General features: G+C 42.8%; 1 protein-coding gene across 1 annotated transcript in view; it reads right to left on the bottom strand.

Moving 5' to 3' along the window:
- The window catches only part of MYO7B (myosin VIIB), a 177,287-nt gene that overhangs the window by 110,828 nt on the left and 42,623 nt on the right, over positions 1 to 23,836 (bottom strand). Inside the window, exon 3 of the mRNA XM_083178235.1 lies at positions 6,969 to 7,017. Within this exon, the coding sequence (XP_083034361.1) occupies positions 6,969 to 6,986 (18 nt within the window). The 5' untranslated portion in view covers positions 6,987 to 7,017. The remainder of the gene's footprint in view (positions 1 to 6,968; positions 7,018 to 23,836) is intronic.

Genomic DNA, 23,836 nt, shown 5'->3' with positions numbered 1-23,836 from the left:
ATCCACGTCCCCCCCTTGTCGGCATTTCGGCTGTCGGAATTCCGGCGTCGGGATTCTGAACGCCGGGATCCCGACCGCCGGGATTCAATACTGAATCCATTTTTAAGTACCACACGCATAACCCTCTGAGGAACTTATGTATCATATAGCTTCCCTTCTGGACCTACAAGCTATGCTATTACTGGTGCCTGTCCTTGTGTTTCCCTCCTAAAGATTGTAAGCTTGCAGCAGGGCCCTCCTACCTCCAAGTCTGTCTGTTGTTCCCCAGTTTGTTTTATCTCTGTTTACAATTGTAAAGTGCAACGGAATCTGCTGCGCTATATAAGAAACTGCAAATAAATAAATAAATCTCCGTCTGAAATGAAAGTCAGACTATTATTTGCGAATGGGAAAAAAATATTTTGATGTTTCACTTGTGCGGCCGCATGTGTAAGCGTACACATCCCCCAGCATGCCGGGATTTGTGCATCGGGGACAGGCATTCAGTCGGACGGCATTTACCTGTTCACTAGGCTGCGAACATATGCAGCCTAGCGAACAGGTCTGAATCCAGACCATAATTCTCTGGTCTATGAAGTCATATATTTATTAGATAGATAGATAGATAGATAGATAGATAGATAGATAGATAGATAGATAGCAAAAATAATATTGGTGGCTGCTAACAGTGTCCAAATGGAAAACAAGTGTTCATATATATCAGGCAAAACTGTGGCCCTCCAGTTGTTGTAAAACTACACATCCCAGCATACCCTAGCAGTTTTTGCATTCCCTAATAGCAAAACTGTGGCAAAGCATGATGGGACTTGTAGTTTCACAACAGCTAGAGGGCCATAGTTTGACCATGCCTGATGTATAGGCAGGTATTCAATGCGGCCGGCGAGGGGGTTAAACAGCGAGGATTGCAGAAAACCAGAAAACCAGCGATCCTCGCTGTTTAACCCCCGCGTCGGCCGCTCGCTCTATTCAACATTCTGGGGAAATCCTCGCCGAATTCCCCAAAACAGCGAGACCCACGGCTAATGCAGAAAACTCACTGTTTTTAGCCGCGAGTCTCGCTGCTTCTGGAGCCGCATACGCCAATTCCCCCTCACTCAAAAAATGGAGCGAGGGGGAATTGGCGTATGAGGGGCGGGTGAGTTGAATACTGACAGGGTGAGTCGTGACAGCGAGCAGGAAGCCCTGCTCGCTGTCGCCGCTCGCCCACGGCATTGAATACCCCCCATAGTGTCCATGGTTCACAGGCAGTGGGATGACTTTATCCTTTGTGGTCAATCTCCTATGTTATAAATATAACCACACACCAAGATCAAAAATCAACCCCAAAATATATCAATCTTTTGATCTGCTATACATTTACAATAATAATACATAACATTGGTTACATAAATATTGATAGAATGTTTTGGCTGATTCCTTCTTGGTGAGTGGGTATATGTGTAGGTCATCTAACTTCATTCTATTGGTGTATTGCTGCACATCAACATAAAAGATTGACCACAAATGACAAAGTCCTCCCACTGCATGTAAAGGTTACGGATTATCAGGTTGGCAGTCAATAGTTCGACCACTATCACTTCAATATCACTTTTGTGATTAATTCCCCCTCCTAGCAGGACAATACATGTCACACTTTTTATTGTTATCATAATTGTTCATGTTTCACAGCCTGTATTATAACCCATGGCCTGTTCCACTAAAAGCAGATACCTTACTGATAGAGCTATTTGCTCCTGCATAGGAAGCATGCGGAATCTGGCTACATTATTTATTTATTATTTATTATCAGTTTCTTATATAGCGCACACATATTCCGCAGCGCTTTACAGAGAATAGTTGAACATTCACATCAGTCCCTGCCCCAGTGGAGCTTACAATCTATATTCCCTACCACATGTACACGCACACACAGACATTCTAGGGTTAATTTTGTTGGGAGCCAATTAACCTATGTAGTGTATTAACTATATGAAGTTAATACACTACATAGCTATACCTAATAGCACTGGTTTTGAACTAACAATTACACATGCAGAAGCAAATAGCTCTATCTGAGATACCCCTTTTACACCAAAAACGCCGGGTCGCACCCGGGTTTTTGATCCCTGCTTCAAATCGGGTGCGACTCAGCGTTTGCTCCCTTTTACAACGCCCACAGTCCCCCGCCGCTGCTTGGAGAGGACGTCATCTCCAAGCGCCGATCGCCGCCGGGACCCGTACCGCTGCGCTGGGTACAAACCCAGCACTAAGGTAATCTGCTGGGCATCCCCCAGCCCCCGTGCACACCCCAGCCCTTGTCAGGGAGGTAAATGGATGCCAAACACAGGCATCCATTCACCTCCTCCGCTGCTGCTGTCTGCAGAGTATAGCAGACAGCAGCGCAGGCTGTGTGTGCCCCCCCCCCCCCCCCCATCCATCCAACCTGCGGACGCTGCGGTCAGCAGGTTGTACGTCCTCCATTGATGTAAATGGGAGCCGGGTCGGATGACCCGGCATACCCATTTACACCGTCCTCTACCCAGGTCCTAGCTGTGTTCTACCCAGGTCAGGTCCTGGATAGAAGTCCCGTGTAAAGGTATAATGATTTGAGAGCGCTAAAATATATATCACCATCTAGAACTTTTGACCTGCAAGAGATTTGGGCTACAACTCCAAGTTAAATGGAAGATTTCAGTAAAAATTATTATTTGCAATTATAATCATAAAATGTAAATTTGCATTTATAGAATCACCATGTTTATAGTTTCACACTGAAGAGTTTGGAAGTAGTTTCCTTTTTCACATAGATGTAAATAGTAGACTTGAATCTCAACATCATGTCAGTAATTGTCAATCGAGAATGAATTGGGGGCAACTTCCTAATTTCCAATAGATGTAAATAGTAGACTTGAATACTAATGCGTTTTGTCACTAGCACTTCATCAGGGATGTGTTCCATAGGGTACTCATTCCAATTAAATGCATTAACGTACCGTCTTCTGGTAATCTTCAATGCTTATATATACTGGTATGTGATCAGAAATGTCCACAACATACTGTAGGTACTCATATTACGTGTGAAAAAAATATATAGTAAATTATTTATCCACTACTATAGCTTAAGAAGGTGTACAGTAGCTTTTGGTTGATAGGTACAGCTTAGCCAAAGGCTTCTCACAAGTGATCCCTCCAAGTGTGGCAGTACTTAGGACTTAGATGGCATTGCTTAATAAAAGCCTATGGGCTTCTTTACACATAGTTCCCCTAGAGGGATCCAATAGGATTCCTTCCAGTGTCACCCACAGCTCAGACCTGCGCTCACAGACAGCTGCGTATGCAGAGAAGGACTCACGGATTATATACCCAGAAGTCCTCATATCGTAGGCTACAGCTGTTCAATGCATGTGGAAAGGGATGGGATATATTGCATTCAAAATATGATGCTTGTTGCATCTTTCCAAGTGTCAGTGAGAAGATGGCTGGTTGGAATGATATCAGTCTGGTGTATGACCAGCAGTAGAAGCTGAAACCATTAGACATAATGTATTATTTTTTTTACCCCACAGGACAATATGCCAAAATGTAAAAGGTACAACTATGAGGGGTTATTACCCAACACAGCAAAGTTTAATTATCATGCTTATCTATCATCAAGTCCAGTCTGACAATCAACAAAGACAGTCTGTGGGAATACCACTATGAATAGAAGAACCAAAAGCAGGTAATAAATAAAGCTAGGGGAACATATTGCACAAATATCTACTGCACACATTTCTACAGTACTGTCTACACTAAATACAGCATACTGGCCTGTTGATATGAGGCTCCACTGGCCTGAACCAAGGCCATTGGACAGATGAATTGAGAACTGATATTTTTTAAGTCTGGTGCCTCGTGGCTAGGATATAAGAACATTATTTGAAGTATGGAACATAAAAGTGACAATTCATTCAAAATTGAACTGGGATAAATCAGCAATATACTTTTTACCGGCAAATAATGAGACAACACTATTACGCAACAGGGTACTTATGTATTATCTGGGCTCCCATGTTAAATGCACCCCATTTTTTCATACCCCTACTATCCAACTACGCATGGAGTTGATTTTATATAGTGTGGCGAGCGCAGCGAGCCACCGCGCCCGAAGCATGGCGAGCGCAGCGAGCCCCGCGAGGGGACGCGGTCTCATAAGAAAAACGGGAGCCCAGATATTACATAAGTACCCGCAACAGAGAATTATTTTATGCAGAATAATACAAAGGGTTTACTGTATACAAATGATTCCCAAACTGGGCCCCATGGCATCCTGGGGTTCTGCAGGGCAAATATCTGGTGGTCCAGTATCAAATAAAATTATATAGTCAGTTCTGTAAATCATTAAATACATCAGTGATTTTCAACCTTTTTACCTCGCGGCACACTAAATAAGATTTTAAAATTGCCAAGGCACACCTTGAGCTCCCCACAGGGAAAACACATTGGTCCCCACAGGAAAAAAACAAACCTATTGGCCTCCATATAAAAAACAATCACACTGGTCCCCACAGGTAACAAAAATAAAATACATTGGCCCTTTACATGAAAAGAAGTGACCAGTATATAACAGTGGAACTGGTGGTGGCTGTAAACAGGTTTGGGCATCTCTAGATCTGGGGGCACACTTGAGAACAGCTCAAGGCACACTAGTGTGCCACGGCACAGTGGTTGAAAAACACTGAAATACATGGACAAACGGAAGCACAAAATTGCCCACCACTACACAACAGAATTTTTGGATGAAAAGCAAAGACAATTTACTTAAGTTAATAATTTTGTTGAACTTCTCAATAGGAAACCTTTGGCCTAGGGGTACTGTGAAAAATAAATCCTTATTCTCTAGGGTGCCGTGATTCAAGAAAGTTTGGGAACCACTGTTATACACAATACATATAACTGAATAACACTCCATCGGAGCATTACATTAATTGACAACATTTCCTTTAGCATGCACAATAATATAATAATGACTATTCCATCTTAAAAGCAACTCAGCAATAATAAGGGACATGCATAGCATGCATAGGCCCAAATAAAACAGCCTGTGATTTTGGTGATATAGCCACTAGATTAGCAGCAATTAGTTTTAAGAAAAAACTAACCTGGGCTATACATATGGACTACAAAGCACAATTTCGCTGGTGTTTTCAGAAATGGTGGGCATGTTGCCCCAGTTTCAGGGAGGGGCCAGGCCAAGGAATGTGCTTGATGTGCCATTTTTTACATGCAATAAATCATATGCGAGTTATAGCATTTAAAACTCCCAGGGAGCTGCAGGCGGGGCTCTGCATCCCGCTGGCACACACCTAGCGTCGGTAGTTATAAGCACCCATGATGTGCCGATGATTGCTGCATTTACGAGTTATCTTACATGCAGCCAGTCCGACCGCCGACTCCAGTCTGTTGTGCATGGGACCATGCATCATCTCGAATGTCACACACATGCGATTGGGGATGATTTAAGAGACATTAAGACTCTCCTCTAGCCTCCAAACTTTCAAGCGTTCCCTGAAAACTCACCTCTTCAGGCAAGCTTATCATATTCAGGACCCACACACAACCTCCAGTTGCATTCATATCTAATTGCATCCCATCAGGACTTTCTTGTAATCTGATGGGCCTGCCATGCTATGGAATTCTATCCTTATGTATCCCTCCTATTATCCCTATAGAGTGTAAGCTTGCGAGCAGGGCCCTCCTACCTCTATGTCGGTTTGTTTCTACCCAGTTTGTTTAATCACTGTTTCCAATTCTAAAGCGCAACGGAATATGCTGCGCTATATAAGAAACTGTAAATAAATAATTAACTAAATAAATTTGCTATGGGGCATAGAGGTTTGAAGAGCCCCAGAACAGGGCATGTATTTCTCTACCAAGTTTCCAGAAGTGCTTGTTAAGCAACTGGGTCCGGCTTGATGCCTGTCTTGAATGGGGTGATTTTTCATTTACCGTGAGTGGCATGTGCAGTGGGTGTTATAATGGTAAGGGGACCTATAATGTAATATGAAAAAAATATGAAATGTGCACTGTAATTATACATAATATGAATGAACTGGCAGCACTGTAATGTTGCAAAGTGTGAACCGTGAGCACTGTAGTGTGGCAAAATATGTATGGGATGCACTCAAATGTGACATAATATTAACTGGATACACTGCAATGAGGCATAATATAAATTGTGGGCATTACAATGTGGTATATTATAAACTGGGGACACCAGTGTGGCATAATATGTTCTGGGAACTCTGGCATAAAATTAATAGGGGAGAATCTGTGGCATAATGTATACTGGAAGCACTATAATGTGGTATATTGTGAACTACTATAGTGCATTTGTCTCGCTAATATTATAAGGATAAGGTTCTTAGAATTGTTGCTATGGGGCCCCCAAAAATCTGGTAATGCCCCTGGGGACACATATCATTATTTTTTTCATTCTGTTAATAATATATTGTGTTTTTCCATCAACTACTGATTTATGCGCCTAGAATTAGTAGTCAGTCTATTCGCATGAATATTGGGTTAAACTTTTTTTTTTTTATAATTAGGACCCCAAATAACCTACAATATTTCAAACTGTGAATAAAAAATAAGAAGCTGGAATATATTTTTACCCTTATATCATAAAATAGTTGAATATTGTAAACTTTGTATGTGTTTTTAAAAGGTATTTTGATTACGTAATAATCCTAATACGATACTTAATATAGCCATAACCACAACTAAAATCCAAAAAACTCACAAAAATATGCAGGTGACCAAGACTATATTTAATCTGAAGATGGAAAAAATTGATTTATAATATTCTCAAAATATTAAAAGTTGGCTGTTGGGGATTCATCTTATAAAATGATTCAAATGATTTTCTTCAAATGAGGGAATTTGTTTTAAATTGTTAAAGTTTTTTCACTATGCAAACCCCTTAAACTGATGGAGACAACGTATCTTACCTTTTGGAGAATAACCATTTCTTGTCAGGGGTTTAGAAGCCACTCTTGCCTAGAAAGGATAGAACATGGTTATGAGCACATTGTAGAGAAACAGATACCAAAATATCTGGATAGGGCGCCTGTATTTAGGCTGCCTTGCCAAGCTGCAACAATAAAAAAAAGGGGTGTCACCCCCTACCACAACACCAACAGGATCCCACTCAGGCTATACCATTGCGTTTGTGGAGAAACGCTACCTCCTTAATTTGCCTACAAGAGGATCAAGTGGACGCTCCATACTTCCAATACTCCATCAGCCATTAATATTATTGCCACCTTCCCTGTCTTCAATGGAGGAATTAAATTGAGGAACGGTAACCATAACACATCCAGGACGGACCCCACTTTTTGGGCTCAAAAAGAGAAGGACATTATAGGAATCAAGGTGATATTTAAAATTTCCTAAAATGTGTACTATAGGATGCAGCAAAATTCATTGCTTAATTTATGTTATATGCACTTTTAGCTAAATAGCTTATTTTTAAAAGTGGAATTATTAAATTAATACAATTATTAACTGTATTGCCTGTATCTATCCTTTGAAGCGCAAATACCCATGAATATATTTTTTGCTTATGAGCACAAAAGAATTAGAAATAAAAAGCCCCCCCCCCAAAAAAAAAAATTGGGACACCAACTTTTAATAAAATCTTAGAATTTACTTACACCACTGAAAATATAGCAAATAAAAAAATACAACATTTGCACTGTATTCCTTCTTGACTCCAATTGTTGTGCTTCTCATATATAAAAATTATCATTTTTTTTCTATTCTTTACCTCTTACAGTAGCTTGATCACTAGACCCCATTGTAAAGGAATTATTTCTGTGTTATATAACTCTCTGTTACATGTTAAACTCCCATATACACCAAGCCACGAGCTCCAGTGGGTCAGAGACCTCCAGACAAGGACACTATCCATGAAAGAGGCTCCAAGGCCTCTGTTTCCTCTTTAATCAAAGAAAACGCTTATAAAATCTATGGTACTTGTGTAGTTTCCAGCAAATCGTATGCCATATTTGCATACGATTTGCATATGATTAGATCTGCGATGCGATTTAGCACACCCCCACTATTCACGTCAGAATTGCTTGGCGAGCGCAGTGTGCCCCGCGAGGGGTCTGCTTAAAACGAGCCCGGCGCGCGGTGAGCGCAGCGAGCCCCGCGAGGGGACGCGGTGCGCGTACTCCCGACCTGTTCATACCCCACTATCCACGTCGGCGGAGAGCCACAGAGCCCAAAGCGTGGCGAGCACAGTGAGCCCCACGAGGGTCCACTTAAAATGAGCCCGAAGCATGGTGAGCGCAGCGAGCCCCGTGAGGGAATGCGGAATACACGTCAAGTAATCCATGTCACCTCACGGGGCTCGCTGCTCTCGCCACGCTTCGGGCTCATTTTCCGCGCCCCTCAGGGGGGGGGGGGGGGCTCGCTGTGCTCGCCAGGCTTCGGGATCGGTGGCTCGCTGCACTCGTCACACTTTATAAAATCAACTCTGTGTCGATGTGGATAGTGGGGGAATGAACACGTCGGGAGGACACTTACTGCATCCCCTTGCGGGGCTGACGTGGATAGTGGGGGGTGCTACAGTAAATCGCATCACGCATTGAATCGTATGCAAATAGTGTACAATATTTGCATACGATTGTCCGCAGGGATGTGCCGCCTTGAAACTACACGAGTTCCAAATCTATTATAAGTGGTATCTGATACCTACCCGTCTACGTAAGATGTATACTACTGTTTCTGATTGCTGTTGGGAGAGGTTGTGACTCGGAGGGCACCTACATACTTATTTGGTGGTCTTGCTCAAAAATTGCTCATTTCTGGGATGATGTTTTCCATCTATTCTCTGAGATTCTTCACATAAGTATAATCAAATTACCCTGGTCTTTTCTCCTAGGCTGTGCTATAAGACTGCTGACAATAATCTATGCACATTCTGAACATGACATTTGGGGGGGGTTTCAACACAATTGCGCTGCTGGGTGTATGCAATAAATTACGAACTCCAAGTCTAGTTTGGGTATGACCAGAAAGGAATGACACTGGACACGCTTGTAAATTGTATTATTTTATAAATGTAAAAAATATAAACACATATACATATACAATAACACTAAAATATAAAAACATATAAGGTTGAATCTTGAATAGTAAAAAGGTGTCTCCAAGGTATAGTGGGGTAAGATCCCAATAATTGGGTTTAGCTCAGTTCCAAAAGGTAAATGAAACAGAATATCATGCAGTCATGAATTAATGATGCCAATTTAGCATGTAGGCAGACATGCACTAGGTGGTAAGGCAGTTCTTATTGTTAATAAGGTAGGGTAATTTAAGAATTTTTCTCACCCAGATGATTGATGGTAACGGGGAGCCAAATAGATGTTCGTTTAGCTCAACCCTTACGTAAGTGTCCCTCCAAGAGGCAGGGACAGGCAGCCAGAGAGAACTGTAGGAGTAACAGCTGTGATGATAGCACAGTGGCGGCGTGTATGGCTGGTGCTCGTCAGAGCTAGTGAGGCGGCAGCTAGGATTGGAGTCTGCCGGTGATAGCACATCAATACAAATACGAATTGCCATATTTTCGGGATAGTAAATGTAAAAAATAAGTGTATTTCTGGATACAAATACACATATTTCTTCCAAATTTCCTTTAGTAAATTTCCCCCAATCTGTGAGGTATTGCACATCTGCTTCCCTGCAGCTGTACAATATTACACAGCTCTGAATCAGGCCCAGAATGCGCAGTATTTCACATTGAATCTAGTCTATTGGAAAAATCAATGCTAGGAATTCAAGTATACCCTATAGGGGGTATTCAATCCCCTGCCGCTATCCCGACGGGGGAAATATCGGCGGGCCCCCCTATTCAATGCGGTCTTCGCCGACAGCTTTGAACAGCGATGTCGGCAGAACAGGCCCGACTTTACAAGCAGTCGGGCTCATTCTGCTGAGAACAGCCAGGAATTGTCTATGATTTACAGCCGTATCTCGCGGTCACTCCCCCTTTTTTGGCGCCCGGTAGGCGGGACATTGAATTTGACTGCCAAGCTACAGTCGAGATGGCCGAGAACAGGACTGGGTCAAGGCAGTCATGATCTGGGATTGAGTATCCCCCTAAATCTCCATGTATGAACAGAACAGATTAAAGTGGAAGAGGTAAGCAACTATCGACCAGTGAGCCTTACATCAGTAGTAGGGAAATTGATGGAAACACTCTTAAAACAAAGAGTTGTAGAATATCTCAAAACCAGCAATTTACAGGATCCAAAACAGCATGGGTTTACTGGGGGAAGATCATGTCAAACAAATCTTATTGACTTTTTTGACTGGGTGACTAAAGTAATAGATCAAGGTGGGGCTGTAGATATAGCTTATCTAGACTTTAGTAAGGCTTTTGACACTGTCCCACATCGCAGACTGTTAAATAAACTTGAAAGCTTGGGATTGGATTCTAAGATAGTTGAATGGATAAGAGCATGGTTGCAGGACAGAAAACAGAGAGTTGTAGTAAACGGAGTACAGTCAAAGGAGGGAAAGGTTACAAGTGGAGTACCCCAGGGATCTGCACTTGGACCGGTGCTTTTTAATATCTTTATTGGTGATATTGCAAATGGAATTGAGGGTAAAATGTGCCTTTTTGCAGATGACACAAAGGTATGCAACAGGGTAGACACACCAGGAGGGGTAAAACAAATGATTGAGGATCTAGGTAGATTAGAGAAATGGTCAAGAGAATGGCAACTACAGTTTAATGCCAAAAAATGCAAAATCATGCACTTGGGTCTCAGAATTCCAAAGACTCAATATAGTATACAGTAAATGGCACTATGGGCAGTATTCAATGAGAATACTGACGACGTGCAGCGAATCCTGTTTACGATTCGCTGCACATTCGCCACTGCTCGCTGCGTTCCGGAGCCTCGCCGGCTCCAGTATTCAACGAGTCAGGGGCTCACTGCCCCTGACTGGCGAATTTTAACTCCTGCAGTGATGCCGCAGGGAGCCCGAGGACGGCGGCAGGCAGGGAGATGGAAGTCTCCCTGCCTGCCCCAGAACGTTTGTGGGGGAGAGGTGGGCTCCCCGGGTGCCAGGCAGCACAGGCTGCCCCGCGGGGGTGCCAGCAGGGGACCGGGTATATTCACTACACCCGATCATGCATATGTAATGATCGGGTGCAGTGAATATATGAATATCTAATGAGCGGCTCCGGCCCCCTGCTGGCTGGTCTGTGTAAAAAAATATATATATATTTTTTTTAAATTAAATATATATTCATGTGCTTACAGCACATGAATAAAAATAGCATGCCCCTCCTCAGAATAAAATTCCTGATTTTTTGACACCAAATGTAAACAACAAAACACTTTATTTTAAAAGTTCACATTCCACTTCACCATAAAAAGATAGCGATGAATCATGGCGAAAAAAACCTTGAAATGTATTCGCCATCTGGTCATTGAATAGGGTGATTCACCGTTTTAGTCAAAAATTCGCCTTACAGCACAAAATCGCCATAAAAACATGGCGAATCGGCCTCATTGAATACCGCCCTATAATGGAAACTATTGAGGAAGAGAGGGATCTAGGTGTCACTATTTCAGGGGACTTAAAAGCAGGTAGGCAATGTAACAAAGCAATGAAGAAGGCAAGTCAGATGCTTGGTTGCATAGGGAGAGGTATCAGCAGTAGAAAGAAAGAAGTAATAATGCCACTGTATAGGTCATTGGTACGACTTCACCTAGACTATTGTGTTCAGTTCTGGAGGCCATATCTCCAGAAGGATATAAATACATTAGAGACTGTACAAAGAAGAGCAACTAAAATGGTGCATGGGCTACATCACAAAACGTACCAGGAAAGACTAAAAGATCTTAATATGTATACTTTAGAGCAGAGAAGGGAAAGGGGGGACATGATAGAAACTTTCAAATATGTCAAGGGTTTTAACAAGGTACAGGTGGGAGACATTCTTCACAGGAAGAGGAGCAACAGAACACGAGGACATGCACTGAAACTAGAGGGAGGAAGATTCAGGGGAAATTTGAGGAAGAATTTTATTCACAGAAAGAGTAGTAGATAAGTGGAATAGCCTCCCATCAGAGGTGGTAGATGCAAATACAGTAGTACAATTTAAACATGCTTGGGATAAGCATATTGATATCCTTACAAAAAAATAAGGATCAAATATGGTTTGAGGTAACATGTTTAAAAAAAGGGGCAGACTAGATGGGCCAAGTGGTTCTAATCTGCCGTCAAATTCTATTATGTTTCTAAGTGAAAATCAATTTTCAGATATATTTTTTTTTGCACAATATTAGAAGCACAGAAAATCTCTTTCAAAGTGGATGTATTGGTTCCACACTACTCTTATACTGTATGCTGAGTGCAGATAAAACGTTATGATAATAAAAATTCTCAGGGCCGATTAAGTGCTTAATGGGCCTGGAGCTGAAAAATGTTCAAGGGCCTATTATAAAAAGTGAGGAGGTGATTCCAATGCCATGTAGGCATATATAACCCATACACTATACGCCCTAGTGTCTCCCTAAATATATAAAAGTACAAAATGGGGGAGGGATACTTGGTATTTATGGCCAACCGTATTGACAGTTGATCATCATGCTGTCATGACGATGGACCTATTTTGATGTAGAGGGCTGGAGCTGCATATCCAACCGCCTCACTGTTAATCTGACCCTGGTTTCCCGGATGTTTGGCACAGATCAAGTGTAGAGCTGCCTGTACCCATGGAAATTGAAGGTAACCTATGAAGGCGAATATTGACATTTGGGGCTTGACTCAAGAATGTACAATATTACATAGGTATAGGGAGCCGAGGCCAGTAAATCTGCACAAATCTGTCCTTTTGAAGCGCCCAATAAAAAGACCCGCTTCGACCGAAAACACACATATTCAGTGATAACTGTGTTTTTGCAAAGCCGCAGCCTCGTTCTGCTTTCGGGGAATATGTTTGATCTGCAGGAAAAGCAAATCCCAGATAAAAGTCACAGCATTTGCCAGCTTATCTGGACTATTAGGATAGTTAGAAGATAGAAGACTGTTATCTGCGATCATCGATTACAAGTGGTAATAGACTTTTGCCCTTAGGAAGAGCCAACATAATAAAAATGATAATTTTTTTTCTAAACTGCTTCTTACTTTAACAGATGCCAAAAACATAGATGTGGTATTTCGGAAATGTATTTGGACCAATAAAAAAACAATATTGAGTTTGAAGATTCTTCAGCATACTAAAGATGAGGAGGGAATTAACATTCCCCATATCCTACTCTACAACCATGCTGCAGTCTGTAGATATATGGTTTTAAGGACTGGATTGTACATAGAGTAATTTTGCTAATTATACCTGAGAGAAATAAGTTCTTTCTGATTTAAATTTTGTGTTTTTTTTTTTAAATCAGTCCGGGCCCCCCACCCCCCTTCAATTCCTCACCCAGTGGCAGTGGCGCAGCATCACCCGGCTCCTACATCCCCTTGGTCCTGCTCGGTCGTGAGCACACATTTCAATGCACAGTGCAGCCTGCAGAGCGCCGAGCCTGGTACACAGCGGGGCGCGCCTGGATGATGCTGATCGGTTCTCCCCCTCTTTGTCCTGGGCTCAGAGCTCTGCGGGCTGCTCTGTGTGGTGTGCGTGCCTGGCTGGCTGGCTGGGGAGCCGCAGAGTGGGAGGCAGTGTGAAGGCAGGGGGTGGCGCCGTGGGCAAAATTAGCTGCCCGGGCCCTTCCAGATGCCCACAGCTGTACCCACGGCACCCCCCTGTCGGCGGCCCTGAGTATGCCTAAATACGATATTCCACCACCTGGTCGACCTGGTCAACATGGGAAATAAATGTAGTATTCATCCCTCCTACTCACTGCATCTCCCGCTGCTGAGTAATAACAACTTTCATAATGGATTAGAAGCTAACCATTTTCAAATGTGGGACTCTCAGTAACTTCATGTGATCGGATGTTTTTTGAACCTCTAAATGCTCCATAACATTTGAACAAGCACACATACAATATGATTTCCTGCAATCTTGTGATTTAGGTTTTCTTCAGGTACAACTTTATACCCAGTTAAATGATGTCCTTTATATTTCCTAAATATTGTGAAAACCAGTTGCATACTGCTTCTTTTTTTTTTTTAGGGTATAATTATAGACATTATGATTTTTTTTATCAGATAATCAGAATCCCCTACTTTATCGGTTCATTCACAATCACTATGGGGTAGACATACTTTCTGTATCTTACAGAGGCTACTTTACTGCATCTATTTATATAGAAATGTTTTATAGACTATTTATTATATAAAGGCTATCTCTCCCTCAAAGCTCTGTCACCTTGTGGGCTTAGCAAATTCCTCAGTGGGTCCAAAATGTGCTCATACATCTGCATGCATCTTTATATGATTCCTTGTGGGATTCTAATGTCAACAAGAAATTTTGGATCGAGGTAAAGCACTTTGCATTCGATGTTCTAGTCAGCTATTTCCCGTTGACACCTGAATGGGCAGTACTGGGATATCTTCCAGGGACTACTCGTGTTTATAGGGGCTGTAAAAATGTATTACTGATTCTTTCATTACGTTCTGCTATCATTGATCTGTTTTCGTTATCTATGTTCAAATAAAATGATTTTATGTTTTTAAAATGGATTGGATAGAATCATCCCTTTATATAGAAAAGAAGACTGAATCGTTTTTACTCTACCTGGTTTTATTGATGCCTTGAATATTGATATTAAAAAAACAAGTACAGCGCTGTTTCAAATGTACGCAATGGAAAGAATCTAGAATGCTTTTACAAGACCGTTGTATTCTCTTAGGTGGACGGTGATGCTGGGCCTAGGCGTACAGTACATGCCTTCCCTTTTTCTCCCTCCCCCTCTTTTTTCCTTCTTTCTTTTTCTCTCATTTTATTCTTTCAACTTTTTATTCTAATCTTTATTATTGAACTCAGCCTCATATTCTTATAATTTAGATTGTGGTTGTAGTGCTGCACTCCGCTCCTTTTTATGTGATAACTGACAAAATGTGTTTGTGTAAAATAATTATTTTACTTGGTTGAATAAAACATGCGCGTGGCGTACAATTCAGGTTGCAATGTGGCATACAATAACAGGTGATAATAACACACAATCAATTACAATAACAATAAGATAATCGGTGGGTATTGGGGAGCGGGGTTGACCAGTTGGGGTTGTTGGTGATCAAGCGACTCGCATTGCTGTAGGGGATAATGTACCCAGGACGGACAAGGGTAAGTGGGCCTGGTGTTTGCAGTGGCTTCTGCAAACACGGGGATGTGTCGTCCAGTCCAAGTGTTACTGCTTGTAAAATGGTCCACCAATAAGCATCCCAGTTCCTGCCCACTGCAGCGTCTCGCTAGTCGGCAGTTTTTCAGTGTCGGTTTGGATGTCGACGTGCGGCCCGGTAGCACGTATGGGTATAGGTGCTGCTCAAAGAGAGTGGTGGGGGGTGCTGTTTCTACGCTGCTGGTGGTGGTGTTGCCGGATGGGTGTTGGTGGTGACGGGTCTGGAGGAACCTTGTGTTCTCCTCCGTCGGCGGGCCTGTCGGTGCAGGCCGCCGGGGTAGACTCCTGCACTGACTGCCGCCACTTGGGTGTGAACGTGGTTCTTCTGGCAGAAGGCGCAAAGCTGCCAACCGTTTGTTTGCCTTGCCGATGGATTCGTCTACTCACCTAGTCCCGTTCCACTCCTGATGCCGGTGCTTCAACCACGAAGGGAAATCCTCACTGATACCAGCAGCTATGGAAGGCCAGGGAGCTCACAATACTTCCGTCACCCGCTGATATCACTCACTAGGAGACTCACTATAACACACAAAGGAGCGGAGCGCAGCACTACAACCACAATCTAAATCGTTTAACTTGGGCGAGTTGGTCTCACGTCAAGTGCAGCTGCTAACACCAAACAAATCAAGCACAGTGTGCAGGTAACCATCGTGAACCCCATCATATTCTTTGAATAGAATGGCCTGAAAAATATGAATACAAGTGACAAAGACTTCTTTTAATATCTCACATTAGCTACACTTGTCTATTATTCAATGACTTCCTTATGCATGTGCAGCACATTTTATTAGGAGGTGCACTGTCAAAGGGGTGTGTCTAACACTGCAAATTGGGTGTGTCTACCATCATCTATTGCCACTCACTACAATATAAAACATCTCTCAGCCACACCATAATCTCCTGCTTATTTCAGTTTTAATCTTCTAATTCTTCTTTATAACAGTACATGCAAATAAAGTCATAAACCTACATGGATGACGCAGTTATGTAGTGATATGACAATGGTCTAGTACAATTAAGAATGCAAAACACATATAACTGATTGATAGGCGCTTCTTTTAATGGAATACAGTTCTAAAAGTCTTTGGTTAAAGCTATTGCTGGAATTGCTAGGAGCAGGGAGGTGTTCATTAGGGTGTGCAGTGCACAGCATTATGTTGTACCTGTGCACCCCTAACACTTTATGTGCACATGCCTATGATGACTTCATTGGAATATAAGGGCAGATAATCGGAATATAAGGACAGATAATCTTGCATACTAATTGACTAGGATATTTTAAAATGTACAATCATGCTGGAGTAGTTTTATTTTGTGTCGGGTCAGTAGACAAGTATTGTGCAGATATACAGAGCAGACAGAAGGTTAGGGAGACCTAACCATTCAAATATTTCACCATTTCCCAATTTAGGGGGTATTCAATCCCCGCCGCTATTTCCCCGTCGGAGCCCCTATTCAATGCTGTTGTTCCCAACAACGCTGAAGCTGCAGCTTGTCAGAATGGACTCAACTGTAAAAGTAGTCAGGCCCATTTTGCCGAAAACGGCTGTTGATTGTAGAGATCATGACCAGATATCGAAAATACACATCCGTTTCCAAAGACACACCCCCTTTTCGATGATCGGCAGGCGGGACATTGAATCCCACCTGCTGATAAACTGGTGAGCAGACCGAAAACGGGCCAGGGTCCTGACTGTTGGGACGTATCGACAGTTGGGACCTGGGATTGATTACCCCTCTTAGTCAAACAGAGTTTTGGCACTGTTTTGTTCATATGTTTGTAAATCCGGTCATAAGGACACAGAGACATGTGAGTTCAATGCTGTGCTGTTTAATTCCATCCAACTCCAGACACACTGCCTCAGGACCACCCACTTCCCAGCATTTCCCTGGTCCTAGGGACCATCACCGAAGATTCAGACTTACACATATTAGTAAGGGAGTGTCTACAAATATTAAGCATTCTAATACACTAACATCACATACTCTTTTCTTTAAAGATAAGCCCTGTACGCTTCAATGCAACAATTAACAACGTCATATTAAGAACATCATCTAACATGTTTCAATGAGTCTCTCAGGTCTGCATATTTCCCTTTTGGGTCTTTCATACACAGTCTGTGTTTCATCGACCATGTTGGACCTTTCTAGAATTGTGGTTTGTTCACCATTATCAGGATCATCATAGATGTCAGATGAAGGGTATTCTTCAGTCATGTTGTCTTCATTATGGTTAGGTTGAGAGCTTAAATCCACCCGATTTCTTCTTACTTCCGTTCCACGCTCTGTACGTATAGTATAAGATCTTGGTGCTACTTGTGCTTGCACAATATCTTTCTGCACCTTTCTCGTGATCTCTGAGACGGACTTGGTCACCCAATTTAAGATCAGATAAGCTTTTTATATGCCTGTCATGGAACAGTTTCTGTTTCCCCTGTTGTCGTTCCTTACTCAGTCTGACCAACGCTGAGTTATGTGTATTAAGCAGTTCATCATGTATCGCGAGATTTGCTCTAATCCTCCTTCCCATCAGCATTTGTGCAGGAGAAAGTCCATTCTGTAAAGGTGTACTGCGTTAGATTAAAAGACTTTTGGAGAAATCTTCTTCACCTCCTTGAGCTTTTTTCATGAGACTTTTTACAATTTTTACTGAACTTTCCACCAACCCATTTGAGCGTGGATAGTGGGGACTTGACGTAGTATGGACAAATTCTCACTCAAATTGTCTAAATTCAGCACTGGGAAACTGAGGACCATTGTCAGTGAACACTTTCACAGGAACACCATGCCTTGCAAAGATTGACTTCATGCAATTGATTATGGCTTTACTATTAGTTAGAGTAATAATCAGTCAGGACAATGTACGTTTTCCCATTACAATCAAACAAATCTGCGCCAACTTTCTGGTAGGTCTCTCTGGCACTGCATGAAGACTCAGTGGCTCGACTTGTTGTTTCAGTTTATACGTAAGACATAATTCACATGTAACTGGAGTCTGGCCAATACATAACTTCACGTGCTCTCTGCTTACATATTTCTTCTCCTAAGTGGCCTTCATGTATATTGCACAGCATCGCTTTTCTTAGTCGTGCAGGTATGACAAACCTATTGCCTTTGTAAATAATACCATAGACAACTGTAAGGTCACTGCGGTACATCCAATAATCATGAATAGACAGCGGGCACACATGTTTTTCTGCTGGCCAACCTTTCAGAATGATATCTTTTAACACTTTCATTGTGTCATCTGTCTCAGTTTCTTTCCTAATCTGTTCTTGTCTTACAAGAGACACTGGTAGAGAATCTACGATCAAATTAACATAGGCTTCTATCTCTTCATCCATCAGACTTTTGGAACCTTTACTTTTGTCCACAGCACGAGAAAGTGTATCAGCCATGTACATGTATTTACCGGGACAGTACACCAAGTGTACATCATATTTCTGTAGTCTGATAAGCATTCGTTGAATTCTCATGGGACAGTCATGTAATGATTCAGTCATGATAGCTACCAATGGCTTGTGCAGTGGCGTAACTTGTGCAAGGCAGCCCCCGCCACTGCTTGGAGGAGCGGGGGCTGCGTGGGCGCTTGCTCCCGCCCGGCACACTGAGTGCCAAAGTGAGCTGCTGCTTTTGGTAGTATGTGTTGCTGACGGCCGCAGCCATGACAGTCTGACAGACTCACTGTCAGACTGTCACATTGCCCTTACTTGATGGGCGGGCGGCTGTCCAATGGGAGGATGGGTGTGCCAGCGGCTGTCGAATGAGAGGACGGGGGGCGGGCAGGTGCGCGGCCTGGAACAGTGACAGAGGAAGCAGCAGTGACTGCTGGTCCCTGCCTCAGCTTCTCCTATGCGTGTGACGTCATCACGTCACACGCTGGAGAGGGCAAACAGAGCAGAGGAGCCGGGAAGATTCAAGCTGAGCATGGAGGGAGCCTCAGGGAGCAGAGAAAACAGTGTCCCAATCCACCCAGTCCTAGTCCCGGGAGCGCAGGAAGTCTCTCTCTCTCTAACCTGCATATCTGAGGTGAGGTCCGTCCTGTCTCTCCCCCCCCCTTCCTCCCAGCAGCAGCAGCAGCACACTGGTAGGAAGTTCAGAACTGTTTCTGTGCACACTCGCAACCTCCGTCTGTCCGCGCAGGCTGGGCAGCTGCAGCATCGTCCCTCTCCCTGCTTTCTGTTCCTGACCATCCTGCGTCCTGCTCCAGTGGCTGCCTTCTCTTCCCCTGCACTCTGCACTCCGGTTACAGAGCCCTCCCCTTCTACAGGCTTCAGCACAGGAGCTGAACACAACAATAAGGTTAACCCTTTCAAACCCTGGTTTTCTACAGTGGGATGCAAAACAGTCAGTGTCTGTGTCATCACATGTCAGCATATTTGTGTCTGGGTGTCTGTGTTATGTCTCTAGATGTCAGCGTCTGTCAGCATCAGTGTCTCTATGTGCAGTCCGTGTGTCAGCATATCCCTGTGTATAGGCATCTGTCAGTGTCCATGTGTCAACATGTGTGTCTGTGTCAGCATCCATGTATCAGCTTGTCAGCGCCAGTGTTTTAGGATCTGTCCATTTTTCAGCATATGTCTGTTTGTCGGCGTCTGCGTGTCCAAGCGTTAACATATGTCAGCATACAGTACTTCCCATCTGTACCGATTTTCATGCGACAGGGATTTTTTGTCTGTCCCATGACATTTTGCGCCTACACAGAGCATCTATTCATGGAAGACAGAGGGGATGGGGGCATGCCAGAAGCTCACAGAGCGCTTAGCATGCCTCCATAGTGATGAAAACGGGAGGCATGGCTTGTGGGAGCATTATTCCCAATAATCCTTGCCCCCTCTCAGTGCAGTCACACACTTTTTCTGGCGGCGGTGCGGCTTCGTCGCACAGAAGTCTTAATTATAGAGTAAGAAGCATAAGGATGTGTGACATACAGTATAGGGTGGAATTGAATGCCACCTGAGTTCAGTGCAGTGCAAGATGTCTGCTGAATTATGACGTTTTTTAAAGGGGCATTAACTTACAAGGCAAAACCATGCCTGTTAAGTTAATTCCCCTTTAAAAAATGTCAGAATTCAGCAGACATCTCGCACTGCACTGAACTCAGGCGGCATTAAATTCCGGCCATAGTGACTTAGGTGTGTGGAGTATAGTGTAAGGTTAATGACAGCATGTGGCATATAGTGCAAGGGGCATTATGATGTGTGACGTAATGTTTAAGGGGGGGGGGGGGGGGCGCCAGAAACTTTTTTGGCTGGGGGGAGCAAAATTTATAGTTACGCCACTGGGCTTGTGGTCAGTTTCCACTGTAAATGTTTGACCATACACAAATTGATGAAATCGCTCACATGCATATGTGATCACTAGAAGTTATTTTTCTATCTGAGCATACCTTTTTTCAGCACTTTTCAGTGCTCTTGATGTATAGATTACTGAGCCTAGGCCAAATTGTGAAGCATCTGCTGAAATTCTTATTCTTTTCGCAGGATCAAAGAAGTTTAGCACTGGTTGCTCTGTAATGATCTGTTTCAAGTTTTGCCAACTATCTTCTTGTTCATGTGACCACATCCACTCGTTATCTCTGTCCATCAACCCTCTAAGAGAGGCTGTTCGTTCAGAGAGTTGAGAAATTAACTTTCCTAAGTATGTAATCATTCCTAGAATCTTTTGACGTCGTCTTTGTTGTTAGGACGTTCCATGTTCACTATGCCTGATATTTTCATTGGGTCTGGGTTTTACCATAAGCAGGGCACATTTTAGGATTGTGAGCATTTCCACATCTTCTACAAATGTCCTTATTAGAATGTGGCTTAGACTGCTTCATTCTTGAGAATGGAGGTTTGCTTAGCTCTGTTTTATGCACTACATGTAGGGCACCATCAGCTTCCTTGTGTAACTTTTTGGCTTGAAATGTAGTTATTTCTGCAGATGTGCACATAGTCACTGCCTTGTCTAGTGTTAGGTCTTGCTCTCTCAGCAGTCTCTCTCAGTCCATTATCAGGTATTCCACAGACAATACAATCTCTAATCAGTGAATCCTTTAAATCACCAAACTCACAGGTTTTACTGAGTGATTGCAGCTCTGTAAAATACTGATCAAATCCATCTCCAGACTTCTGATCACATGTGAAAACCTTATATCACATTTCACAAAGTAATCTTCAAACTTTTGCATTATAGAAGATAGCACCATATTCTGCCCCTGAGCAAACTGAAAACTATTATAATTGTCCAGCACATCGTCTCCTATCACATGGAGGAAAATGGATGCCTTTGTTTTGTCCGCCTCTGTATCAGCTCCACACGCAACAAGATATATAATAAACCTTTGCTTAAATCTTTTAGAGTTCTCAGACAAGTTACCAGACATCAGCATGCTGGTTGGAGGAGCCAGTTTATCCATGGTTACTCACTGTTTGAAGAGATGAGCACAAAGCAGGCTTTGCAGACACTGAGTATCACAGCCTTAGAGACTGATGCAGGAGCACTAGCAGTCAAAGTTAGACTTCTTCTGACACCATGTTTTGTTCATTTGTTTGTAAATCCAGTCATAAGGACAAAGAGACATATGAGTTGACTGCTGTGCTGTTTTATTCCATCCAACTCTATACACACTGCCTCAGGACCACCCACTTCCCAGCATTCTCCTGGTCCTAGGGACCGTCACTGAAGAATCAGGCTTACACATATTAGTAAGGGAGTGTCTACAAATATTAAGTATTCTGATACCAGGGTTGCCAACCCTCCCGGAATGGCCGGGAGGATCCCGAAAATCGGGTCCCCCTCCCGGTCCCCCGGAAAGGGGGGCAACCCTCCCGGATTCCGGCTGTCCCCTCCCCCCCCCCCTCATTTACCTTGTGGTGGCCGTAGCCCGTAGAGTTAAATTGCCGCGATCCGCGGCATTTCGTCGGAAGGGGGCGGGGCTAAATATGCAAATCGCGCATTTTGGCCCCGCCCCCTAATCGGAGACCCGCGTATTGCAGTATTTGCATTATTGGGGGCAGGGACTGATGATGCTCCATCAGGCCCCGCCCCCAGAAGTGATGTAGACAGTCTCCTCTCCGGGGTTCTCCCGGAGAGGAGATTGTAAAAGTCGGCAACCCTGTCTGATACACTAACATCATAGGCACTGTACTATAGTTATGACCACAAAAAAATGCTTAATGCATAAAAATATCATTGGATAAACGCTAATGAATAGTGACTTTTGATGACATCTCCAGTACAAAGCTTTATATTGCATTTGTACAGTTTGTTGGCAGTACATATTATACTGTTCACAAGAGTGTGTTATGTTATTTTATGGATAGTTTGAATTGCTGTAGTGGAAACTTTTATAGCACTTTATGTTTACAGATTAAGGTACCCTGTATTCCTGGACATGAAGGACAGAGAAGTTACAAGAACACACAGATAAATTCTGTGCTGGGATCAGTTTGCTGCAATGCATACACATCACAGCAACACTGACGCATCTGTACCTGATTTTATCAACTTTAGAAACATGACACTAAAAGGAAATTTGAATCTTCATAATGACTGTAAACAATGAAAGCAAAGGGCAAAGTTCTCTTTTATGAAGATATTACAGTATGTAAAATTTACCAAGGGAGTTTATTAAATGAAATGCTAACCCGTAGTTGTATACAATGTATCATGTACAATAATGAGCACTTTCACAACTAGTACATGTGGCTATCTACTGCTGAAAAATATAATTGGGACATGTATACATGCTGACACATGCCCTGTTGCCCTGTTAGTTGAAGCAGGAAGCAGTACCAACAACATTTCATTTGCCTGAAGGATGAATGAAAACTTCACATCTGACGATCCCTGTCATACAGTAGCCCTCAGTGCATCAGCATTATGTCTCACATACTGTACATCTCGCAAACATCGGGTGATCTCACATGTAGCTCGCCCACTGCCGCAGCCAGCTACAGTGGTTGTGAATTGGACAACACCTGTAGCTGTCAAAATCAACAGCTGCAGATGTTGGAACAGTAAGTGCCACTGACCGTTCTTACATTGCCTAGCATATTGGCATGCTATCTTGTAGATAGCAGTGACGATAATGACAGGGAAGCATAAGGGCCCTGTCCATTAGCACACAGCCATGCATTAGGAGAACTGGTACCTGCCACACTTTACTTGTGTAGTTACGACTTTATCACCTCTCTCTGCATAATACATCTACCCCAAAGTAAGTTATAATAATGCACCAAAATAATAAGGTTCATAGGTTTACCGTCCATTTATTAAAATATGCGGCCTAACTCTGAATATAATATTTATTATTGCCACAATATGCAAAAAATATTTATAAGTGGTACTTTCCAGGAATGATAAAAGAAACATAGGGGCTAATTCAGAGGTGCCCCCCTCACTAATTTTACATATTTTTTTGCTATGGTTAATTGTGTAGTTAATTGAATGGTCTCTGTACTATTCAAGGTAAATTGTTTTTTTTTTTTCATTCTATAAAAAACTATTCCTAAACCCCTTTC

This window comes from Crinia signifera, chromosome 3 (genome assembly GCF_055691185.1).
Source record: "Crinia signifera chromosome 3, ASM5569118v1, whole genome shotgun sequence".
NCBI lineage: Eukaryota > Metazoa > Chordata > Amphibia > Anura > Myobatrachidae > Crinia > Crinia signifera.
The sequence above is the reverse complement of the archived record's forward strand: the minus strand, read 5'-3'. Positions and strand labels throughout refer to the sequence as shown.